Source organism: Strix aluco, chromosome 16 (assembly GCF_031877795.1).
Source record: "Strix aluco isolate bStrAlu1 chromosome 16, bStrAlu1.hap1, whole genome shotgun sequence".
Lineage (NCBI taxonomy): Eukaryota > Metazoa > Chordata > Aves > Strigiformes > Strigidae > Strix > Strix aluco.
Window position 1 is genome coordinate 3,774,727 of NC_133946.1, and position 11,661 is coordinate 3,786,387.

An 11,661-nucleotide genomic window follows, 5' to 3' on the forward strand; every position below is an offset into this window, starting at 1 on the left:
ACAAGGAAAAAATTAAAGTCCAGGTTTAATAGCTTTGATATGCAGGCATTTTAGTTTATGCATCTTGGACCTATTTTTGAAGGGCTGAACAGCCATTTGAAGTTAATGGAAACTGGGTTTATTCAACCCAGCTGAAAATCTGGAAGGGAATCATGTAACATTTCTCCCTTTCTAAGAACACTTTATCATGTTTGTTTCAGATGCATTCAGCAGTTCAGCCCCTACCAGCAAATGTGGTAAGTTCCACTGTAGTAGCTGGTTGTTATACCTGTACAAAAGAGTAACATGCACAGTTATATTGTGGTGTTTGGTGTTTCTGTCTAACAAAACAGCTCCTATAAGCAAGACATTATAGAAGAATTACAGCTTTCATGAAAGAAAATTTCTAGTATTTGTATTTGAAAAGAAAATCTTGAAAATGTGATGCCAATGGTATATATAGCCAAGAAGCAAAATTAACTAATTAAAAACTTAGAAAACAAGATAGATGCAGTATTTACAATTTCCAAATCAGAATGACAGGGAAAATGAGAATAAAACATGAGGAAAAGAGGAAAAAAAATCAATTGAATCTTCAAATTGAAGGCAGAGTATTTGGCAGAGTAAGACTATTTTTAGGACCCTCCTCCATTCACCATGACTCCTCCCTCCCCCAAATCAGCAAAGCTGGGAGCATCAAGAAGTTTTTGTGACCTGTAGAAAATTGTTTCCTGCAGATTTGTATTCTACATCATCTAGTATGCCACCATTGCAATAATTCCATTTTTTTACCAGCATTGTCTACGTGTCTCCCTCCATTTTGCAATATATTCTGTCCTCCCCACACATACGATGCCCAAGCACAGTGCTTGTAACTCCCTCCCACATCCCAGTCTTCCTTTTGCAACACATCCAGTCACCCAAGTATCTTTGGCTTTTTCTCACATCTTTTATGGACTAAGCAATACCCCTGCTCCCTCCCACATTTACCTGCTTTTATATCCTATCTTTTGGGGAAGAGCCAGCACGTGCTCCTGCCTTCAGCTGCCAAACAGTTGATGATAATAAAGGATGCATCTTCTTTTTCTTTTTTTGGTTGGGTTTTATTAGGGTGTTTCTTCATTATTCAGCTCCTAGTTTTCACAGACCTTTATCAAATGCAACTTTCAAAAATAAAGACAAATACAGCAGTGGTAGAAGACCAGTGACTTAAGTTTAAGTAGATGCATCTTTCAGGATTCTACTCCTGTTGAATTTGACTCAAATTCAGGTTAAAAAGCCATCTGGGAGGGAATGAGGAGCTAACTGACAGGAACCGCAAATTCATAAGCCTTATTTGCCTATGAAATAAAGTTAAAAATCCTAGGTGGTTTGTTAGAAAAAAACCTAGTGTTAATATGTGTCTGTATGCACATGAGTTTAAATGTAAATAGTGATCATGCAGGTTTTTTCCATGTGTAATTACTGAGCAGGTCACTGATCTAGCCAGCAGACAGAGGGAGTGATCCAGTCAGCACATGTACAACACATATTCCTTCCTTTGAGAAATTCTGTCAATCTGTATAATTTTTCTCTGTGGACTGTAATATAGCAGGATATAATTTCTTTCCTACTCTTCTAGGGTCTTAGTCTGCTTTTTTTCTCCATTTACATTAACTTTATATACTTCAGGTGAATAGTCTTTGTTTTCCAATCAGAATTGTAAAAATAATTTTAAATCTAAGTCCTGAACTTTAAATCTAATCAGTGACTGTATTAAAATATATATAATCTTCTGTTCCTTCTTGTGCTAGAGTGGTCAAGAACACTCAAAAGACAGTGACATACAAACTATTCAGAAAGAAAATGAATGTATGCAACCTATAATAGGAAAAGATGGTAATTCTGGACATGAGGAAGAAACTGAAGTGAAAAACACAATGGACTACTCTTTAAGCACTGAGGAATTGCAGATAGAACAAAGTAATAACATTATATGGATAATACAGCTAAGTTAATACTGTTGAAGAAAGGATAAATGTTTATAGATACAGTATATAAGACAATGCTTGAATCCTGAATTAAATGTTTTTGTACTAAAACAGTAAAATTCAGTAGTGGTAATCTATGATAAATTCCCAAAGCTCTGAATGAAAGCACAGTATTTCCAGTGGCTGCCCTGGGACATTAAGTAAGATCCATGTGCTGTAACCCCTCAAGCTGTTGCAACACTCTTTCTGCATGCCAGTTCAAGAAGTGAATAGGGGTTAGGAAGAACTATAATGTGTATAGAAGTGTTTGGAAGCAAAACCAAGGACTTGCCCTTTCCCATAAAACAATTAAGGCAGAAAGAAAGTGATCGCACTGCACAGGACAATGAAGGTCTGTTCATGTGGATAATCATAATACTTTTCTATACAAAGCACTTTGTAACTCCTGTAAGTAATTTTTTGAAGCCACCTACAGGAAATGTACTCTAATGCTCAGTCTCTAAGTGTAGCAAAGAGAAGTGGAAATTTAAAAGCTTATTAACTGCAAAGTGACTGCTTTAAAGGATCAGTGCTCACAGCCTTCAAGTGTATCTTTCAGAAAACACCTTTCTGATATTGAAATGCCTGCTATTCCTCACTGGGCCACTACCGCCAAGTCATAGCATATTCTTTTTGGTAGGAACACAGTCCCTTAAACAGTTTTTTTGTTTTGGTTGTTTTCCGTTTAGCTAAAAATGCCACTTTCAAGACAAATAAAATTGCAGTAGTAACCAGTGGCTTAAACTTCATGTAGATACACAATGGTTGATTAAGTATGTGTTATAATTTCATAATGAAGACCCCTTTCAATAATAAGGCCGACAGATATCAGTTGGGAAATATTTTAACTGTAAGCCATATCTAAAATCTACAGAATGTTAATATATTTTCTGTTTGAACAGTTAATAAATATTTTGCAAGTTACTATAATGTAATACTTACCTTTAGTAACTTTTTGATAGGCTTGTGTGTGTAATGTAAGATAAGAAAAATCAGTATTGATACTAATCTTGAGTCCATCTCTTTGGAAAGTTTAAACTGTAAAAATAAAGCATTACTTAACCTCTGGGTTATCTATCACTAACTAGAGAATACACTTACTCTAACAGATTTACAAGTTCTTGAAAACAGTTTTAAGGATGAAATTAATGTTGCTAGCCCTTATGAAGAAAAGCAAAGGGAGGCTTCTCCCAGGAATACCCTCTGCACAGATACTGATTTAATTACCCAAGGACGGACCTCAGAAATACATGTCACTGAGTGCAAAGAAGCAGAAACTCTAGGAGCAACACCTAGAATGTTACTGGATGAAAACAATGCATATCTAGAACAAAAGCTACAGGACAGCACTGAGCCATTGACACCGTGCCACACACAAACAGGAAAGATCTTTTCAGACAGTACTGACACCGTAGATGCCTACAAGAAAAATGGAAGTCAGGAGACCGACTCTAGCAAGCAAGAATTGGGCAATACTACAGATGAATCAATTTGTACTAAGGCAGATAAAAAATCAAATACCATACAACACAACACAAGTGTCCTTACACCTGAAGCACCCAAACCCAAGTCTGAAGTGGTTCTTTGCACTAAGAATGCTGTGTGTGAGAGAAGTACAGATGATCATCAAGCTAAGGAATTAAGTTTTGGCATCCTCTCTTATGTTAAAGAAAATTCTCAAATGGAGTACCAAAAATGTACCTTGCGGGACAGTGACAATTACGTAGGCAATGGATTACATAAAACAGAAAAAAACTTGTTAAATCTGAGTGGTTTAAATAGAGATAAACTTCCTTTTAAACAGACACACATAGATGTGGAAGACGGAAATTACAATGACAGTGCCAGAAACATAAACAAAAATGGTGCGCTGAGGAGTACTGGTGTTCCAGCAACTGATGCTGAGAATCTACCAACCCTTTATTGTGATAATGCAAGCAGTGATGATGCCACAAAAGAACACAGCGCTAATATGTCTCTCTCAGGTACTTTCAATTTATGCCCCCCCAAAATAGAAAGAGGAATATATGTGGGTGACATGAGCAGCAAGCAACCTGAACAAGACAGTACTGAACAAACAGGGAATGCTACAAATACGTGTACTTTGAATGCTGAAGCCGTATCTCCAGTAAAGGCTGACGGTCTTGAAATAATTGCTCATAAAAAAACCCCAACAGATAGAGTTAGTACAGATAAACTAATTCCATGTAAAAAAGTTAATGATGATACTCAGATACACTCCATCAAAAATGGATGTTCCCTGGAGATTAATAATTCAACAAATATCACATTGTTAAAAGAGAAAAAGGACTCACTGAATAGTACAGTTCCAGGAAGGAAGTTTGCTGAGGGTCACCTGAAAGAATCATGCTCTTTACCCATGAGAACATCTGGAAATTTAGTAAACATAAGTGGAAGGTCATCCTTTGATCTTTCAACCTCAGATAAAAAAGCTGAGAAAACTCCAGTATACTTAAACTTTTTAGACCCCAGTTCTTGTTCAAGAGTAAATCAAAAGAGAGGTCAAGCTACATGGACTTCAGCTTCCAAGGAACCTTCCCTTTTGAAAGAGAAACTACCATGCTTAGTGGAAAACACAAAGATTATTTCAAAAACACAGTGTCAAAATCTCAGTGAAAATGTTGACAGAAGAGAAACAGGACTGGGTAAGAAAAATAAGCATTTATATTTTGAAGCATGTACTGAATATATGTAGAAAAACTATCAAAATGTGAAATTTCTTCATCTTAGTGTAGCGTTAGAAAAATGTAAACCTGACAGTTATATGGTAAAAAATTATTGAAAGATGAGATTTCTCTGTTAATTTATAGTATAAATGCAACTAAACAGCTTTTGCTTGCTCAATTATCTGATTAAATAAACTTTTTCTCATATTTCCTTTTGTGAAAGTAAATCAGGGCAATGACAAACTGGATTTTTAGAGGCATTTCTAACCCTGATGTAGAGTATACTCTATCAAGGCTCTGCATATATCTGAAAAGCGCTGAGCAGCTTTTGGAAATTATTCAGTGCCCTTGTTTTGCGTAAAAATTAGGGTAGTTTTTGAACCAGTAGATGCTGCTTCAAATGAGGCTTAGAGAAAGTTTTTTTTTTAATTGTACATCTTTGTACACTTAAAACCATCTGAATGTGTTGAATGTGTGAAAGGAGAAGTTGGAAAACACGCCTACCTGTTAGGAGTGCTCAAGGAGCTTTTTCATCTCCTACTGTTGGCACTTGGTGATTATTTGCTGAGCAATATTTTGCTATGCAAAACAGTAAATATGAACTTTATTCCACGTTTCTAAATCACTACTGAAATGTGGAAAAACTGTGTTTTAGATTTGTTTTGCAATAAAATTAGCTGCTAGATTATCCCATATTTATTTACTAAAAGTGCCATTTCTAAACTCAGTCTTTTACCAAATAAAAGCATCATCTCTATTTTCATAGTAAACTGACTCCAATATGTTTACAGATGTTCCTCTACTTCAGAAACTGGACAGAGTAAAAGGTAGTAGAGGTGGTGCCTTCCTTTCTCAAAATAAGGCTTGCATGCAGATTCTATACTTAATGCATGCTGTAAGCTTAAGAAGCAGATGATCTCTTAGGCTCTGGAAGAAACAAAAGCCCCTGCTTTTGTAGAAAAATGGAGCTTTGGGTGCTTAGACTTTTTTCAAAAGAGCTAGATCCACACTATAGGGTGTTTGTGTCTATTTGAGGTTTTGTTGATGTAGTGTTTTGAGCTTTGCCCCTTGAACATACAAAGAGCAGAATGGACTCCTGTCCCTTAGTTTTGCAGCTAGTGGCAGTGAGACAGAAAACGAGCAGTCTTGTTTCTTTATATTGTTCTGGTGTTTTGAACTTAGGTTTATAGGCAACTTTGTTTCTGTACTTGGTCTCTTGCCTATGTATATTTGTATACAGATGCACAGTTTTTTGAAGTTCAGTTTCAGAAAAGTCTTTGTCCCTAAAACAATAGTGGTGGTAGCAAGGTAGCAGAATCCTGATCTCAGATGGTATGTTTTTTTTTTTAATAACGTGAATTTTGATACCTGTTTTAAGAATATGCATAGTAAGGTGATGTTCTGCATGTATCTTTTCTGTAAGAACAGACAGCACTATCTGAAGTTCTTCCATGTGTTCCTCCTTTTCCTGTCAGAAACCTTTCTGTATGCTAAGTACTGTAATTCCAAGAAGTCACTCTTGAGAGGTTCATCCAAAGGAGTTGGTAGGGATTTTAATATAACTCTAGGTCCCCAAATGAGTTGTCTAGTGACCAGTACAGTCACCAGACCTCGTGAATTCTAGCAAAAGTTCACAGGGAGGATCTTGGTCTGGGTCCCAGATATGCCTTTCACTCTCATCATACTGCCTAATTTAGATAGGTCCCTAGCTTGCTGACCTCTTGGAATCCTGCACCTCTTTTGGAGACTGGAGAACCTTACTGTCTGGGCACCCAAATCATTGCAGTACGCAACACTGCAACTTCCAGGATTTATTGTGGTGGGTTTTTGTGTTCTTTTCAGATATTTTCCCAAATGGCAAACCTGGAGTGGAATCCATGTGGGTAGTGTCCCTAAATTTTTATTTTATTTTTACTTACTTACTGAAGCACGGTTTAATCATATGGGAGACCTAAAGGTGAATAGCATTGGTAAGAGTTTAGTAAGCCTATCTGAGAGAATTCCTTTTACTGCCTAACCACAATGCAATTTACTATTTATACAACTCTGGTTCCCAGAGAGCAGCCATTCCACATCAGTAAATGGAGGAATGAACTGGGAATGGGCAAGATCCTCCTGGCAAACTCTTAACACAGACTCATAAATATCTTCCTCCCAAGAGAAAACGACAGTATTCTTAATTAACTGTTATAAAACTGTGAGGTAACATGTATTTTCATAGCAAAACAAAGATTTTACCATTGTAGCAGTGATCGACAGGCATCTGTGTAGTGGCAAAACAGCTACTGTTGGTATTGAGTAATTGTGAAAGTACGCTTATGTTTTGATCTTGCAAGGAACTTGATACTGGTTTCAACAGAGTCTACTAGCAGTGCATAAAGCCGCTGCAGGATTGGAGCCTTATACTCTGCTATGATTAATTTACTTATTTGCCCTTCCTACCTTTAGTACCTAGCTATAGCCTGATTTCCTGAAATGCTAGGTATAGTCATTTACAAAAAGACTCCTTATTTAAAATGTTCATTGTCTAAAAACCTTTGTGTTTAGAATGTCTTTTTTATTGTAAGTCACCCTAGAATATGATGTCAGGATGGCAGTAATTACGTATTTTATTATCATTATCACAAGGTGAGTCTTAAAGTAATACTGTTTGAAAAAAATATATTGTTAGAATATTCAGAATACATACGTTTTCTATAAATCACAATTTTGTTGTTAACATGCGAAAATGATAGAAAACTTTTTTAATCAGAGTAGAAACATACCATATAGATGCAGAAGTATGTGAAAGAAAAAAATGAAAAGGGAAAAGCCCACAACAGAGATTCAGGGATTTAAAACAAAAATACTTCATTTTTTAAGATCAGAGGTAAACCAGAAGTTTAGTTACTTTACAATTAGTGCCTAGAGACTAAATTGCAGTTGTTATCATTTCCTTGTTGTCAATCAGGTTCTACCAGTTTTAACAGAGCTGCCGACACTTTGAATACCTCTAGTATCCACCAAGATCCCCAGGGAGACCCTAGTGAAGACTGGAATGCTATAGCAAAGACTTTTTATGATTCTTCTTTTCCCATAGAACATGTAAGTCAATTAAAAATATTGCGGACCAGACCTCAGTGAGCTAATTCCATAGATATTTGTACAACTGTACGCATCTGGATACTTTAAGACTGAGTCAATCTCCAAAATAATATCAAAAGGGCAACAAGGCACCATTTTTCACAATTAAGGTTGATAGAAAGCAGCAGGAAAAAGTCACAGCATATGAATCAAACAGATGCTAACCAGTCTGTTTGGGAAGGGAGGAAGAGGGTAGTTCATTCATTGTGTACCCTAATAAAAATCATCACCTACAGTAAAAGTAGGAGTTAAAAAAAAAGTAGTACATGAAAGTATAAAAACATTGTTTCCTTTATTACTTGACACATTATTTAAAAGAATCTGTGAAAGACTAAATATTCAGCATATCTATGAATTAGAGACTGTCTGTTTATCTGTGCTGTAGTTATCTGATGTCATATTTAGAGTGATTTATTATTTAGTAGGATGACATTACACAAACGTGTTAAAAAGAAACCTATTGTTTCTCTGTAAGACAACTTCATTCAGGATGGCACTAGCAATGTCTCATACTGCATTTTTACATCTGTTAGACTGTGGAGCTTGGACAGCTCTAACTGCTGTATTAGGATTTGACCTACCTAATGCTAAACATACTATTCAAAAGTGATACAGTAATTTACAACTGCAGTTGACATTCATTTTTAGAAGAGGTTCTAGAGGTATTTCTGAGGTAGTTATGGCTCTCTTCTTTGGATGAGGTTTGAGGTCAGGGTGTGTTGCGTTTTCAAGTGACAGAGCTGGCTGACTTGAGGGGGGACTTCATCAGCTCTCAACACCATTAGCATTCACATTCTATGAAATTCAGAAGACTAATGTTTTAAATTACTCAGCTTTCCTAACATGCCTCTACTTGGGAATGACAGTGAGGTGGATTTTTCACTGTAGTGGTGGCATTTAATGTCGTCTCTCTTGCTTTTTCTCACTGAGGTGGAGCCAGGAATTGAGTGAACTAAAATACCTAATCTACAGCTAATACAAAGCTGTATTTCATTATCTGATTGTATCTACTTTGTCACCTCCAAACTAAACCTCCTTATGTGCTGGATAAGTAAAAGCTGAGACGGACAAGAACAGTGTCTTGCTGTCTTGACCTTAGATTATTTTCCAAATACTTAATCTATGAAATCTCAGCCTGGGATATTGCAGGCCCCTCCCTCCCTTCTGTGTTGGTGTCATTCTAATACCTTCTGTCCTCAAATTTGTCATTTTTATGACTGATATGAAAAAGCTGCTGGGAGATTAAAAATAGGCTCAGCAGTCTTTTTGGCTGCTCAGTTTATTTGTTTTGATAACATGTATGATTATAACTAGAGCAGATTTACGCCTTCTACAATTTGGGTAATCTCATTCAACCAAAGTATAGTACTCTAAAAAGTGATAAAAATTAAGAAGAAACGCTACAGGTGCACTTAAAATTCTAGTAAAAATATGAAGAACTTTTTAAACATTAGTCCGTACACGCCTGAGTACCAAGGTAAGGATGAATAAGCATCCTCAGCTCAGTTTAAACACAAGTCCCTAACCATGCAGTTATACTATTCAGCAATGAATGTTTTTATGCATGTGTCCCCTACAGGTTGCATGTTACTCAGTGCTGGCATTAAGACACATTTTACTTGTATTTTATTGTGAAAATGCTGAGGTGATTTTAGTTTTGACAGCTGAGGTGATTTTTTTTTTAAAGCTTTATTCTAAACCCACTGTCACAGAACTGTATTGAAATATTCTATAAATGACATAACTGCAGTTACTTCTCCAAAGAGGTCTAAACACTTGGCTTCAGTAAAATCCAAGTAACATGGCATGGCTTTATTTCACTGGAAAATTTCACTTCCACGCATGAAAGACCTATATAAAAGTTCTTCTCTTGAATTAGTAGTATGAGACAGATGCAGCCCCATGTGCTATTCCATAGAGATTTTGCTTAGTGGCTTGCAATGAAGTATAATCCGTTTCTTTCTGAGGCCTTGGGAAAGAGCATGAGAGAGTGTATGTACATGGCCTCTAGTGGACGTATACGGCCACTAGAATTAACAGGTTGAAAATTTTATTGCTCAGGTGAAGAACTAACTTCCTCAGTGAAATGAAGATTACAGTCATTACTGACCTGAAGTATCAGCATCTTCAGCTGCATGGCAGTAATGTTGTTACAGATGCAACAGGCTCAGTGAGCAATTTGCATAAAGTGTATCTTTATATTTCAAACTTCAGGACAGGCTTATGCACTGGGGAAGGAAAGTTTTAGCACAAAATTCATGTGCTAAAGTAAAGGCAGGCCTGATAAACACTTTGTGTCTTACAGTTGGTTGGGGCACAGTTGCCTAATATTAAAAAATAATTGAGCAGAGGGGGAAGGCCTCATCTTGCACTCCCTGTAAGAGAATTACCCTACCATGCAACTGAAGTATTAGATGTGACATTACAGATCCCTGAGAACCACCACAACGCTGGCTCTGTGTAACGTGGCTTTGTTGTGCACCTGTGCTCAGGCAGGTGCTGCACGCTGGCCTCCCCAAGAGCCACACAATGTCAGATTACTCATGTGGAGAACTCATCAAGCAAAAAACTGTTTCCCTACTGTGCTGCCGTATGTGTTTGATTTGGACAGATATGAAGTCTCTATCAAATAGTAATTAAAACTATTCAAAGAACAAAAAGATCTTTAATGTAAAAAGCAACCTATTACAGACCTTACATTCGTTAATGATGTTTGCTTTCTAATCTATACATCGAAGCGGAGAGGGAGTTAACACTATAAAGCTCATGATTTTGGGTTTTGTTAATCAAATGCTTGCATAGCAATAGAAATGTCAATTGCAACATTAAACTGTTTAATGAAACTATTTTGCTAATCTGCATTCTAGTATGAGGTTGGGGTTTTTTTTTAATCATAGTCTTCTGTACTAAGTCTTACGTTAAGGTTTGGTTTATAAAAGTATATTTGTCAATATCAAGTTTTCTAAATTAAAGATGAAGCAAGCACTTCAAATTAAATGCATTTTTTCCAATTGCCTTATCTTTCTGTTCACATTTCCTTTTCCTTGCTTGCTTAACACTCAGCAAAATCCAACAATTTGAACCTTTGTACTTGAATTTCACTGGATTATTAACTGCTAAATTTGTATTCTGTCAGGAGAAAGAAAGATTTACTGCTTTACAGCACGAGCAGAAGTCTTCTCACATGACTGTAACTCCAACAAGAAGTGAAAGTGCACTCAGAGATGAGGACAGCTGTTCTATTCATAACCTCATTATACAAAACCAAATAGAAGAAATTGAGAAATTCCTGAATTTGGAGAGATTTCATTCAGCAAGAAAAAGAAAGTATGAAGAAAGCCAGTGAAGATCAGTGGCAGGAGATAAAAAGCATATCTTTTAGGCACAGATAAGTCACTTATGTAAATCAGATTTGTAGAGGTATTCCTACAGACTATGGTACATGTGCACCGTGCTTTCATGTTTAATACAGCATACAGACCCCTTTTTATGTTCAAAAATGGATACCGCCCCTACTAATAACGTTAGTTCTCTGTTTCTGCAATCAGATATGCAAGTTATTATGGGCTTTGCCTGAAGTTTAAAAGTTCACAAGTTAATGTTTTAATATCCATTGAGTAAAATTAAACAGATACTTAAGAGTACCCTTCTCCTGCTCACTTCATTTTGGTTTCTCTGTCAGTTTCAGGCAAAATCAGCTGCAACTGTTTCAAAATACAACAGTTTCTACAAACATTTACAAGGACTTACACCAGTTCTAAGTGGCAGAAGAACAGGAAAATATTCTCCTTACTTTTACTGCCAAATTATTTAAATGTATCTGTTGTAGTTGATTCTGTATCAATAAGATCTCTTTCAATACT

At 36.3% G+C, this 11,661-nt stretch overlaps 1 protein-coding gene across 1 annotated transcript in view; it reads left to right on the forward strand.

The window, feature by feature from the left end:
- CCDC73 (coiled-coil domain containing 73) overlaps positions 1-11,455 on the forward strand; it is an 84,153-nt gene extending 72,698 nt beyond the window's left edge. Inside the window, exons 17-21 of the mRNA XM_074842561.1 lie at positions 201-236; positions 1,773-1,941; positions 3,098-4,654; positions 7,626-7,759; positions 10,935-11,455. Of these exons, the coding sequence (XP_074698662.1) occupies positions 201-236; positions 1,773-1,941; positions 3,098-4,654; positions 7,626-7,759; positions 10,935-11,144 (2,106 nt within the window). The 3' untranslated portion in view covers positions 11,145-11,455. The remainder of the gene's footprint in view (positions 1-200; positions 237-1,772; positions 1,942-3,097; positions 4,655-7,625; positions 7,760-10,934) is intronic.
- Positions 11,456-11,661: the final 206 nt, after the last annotated feature.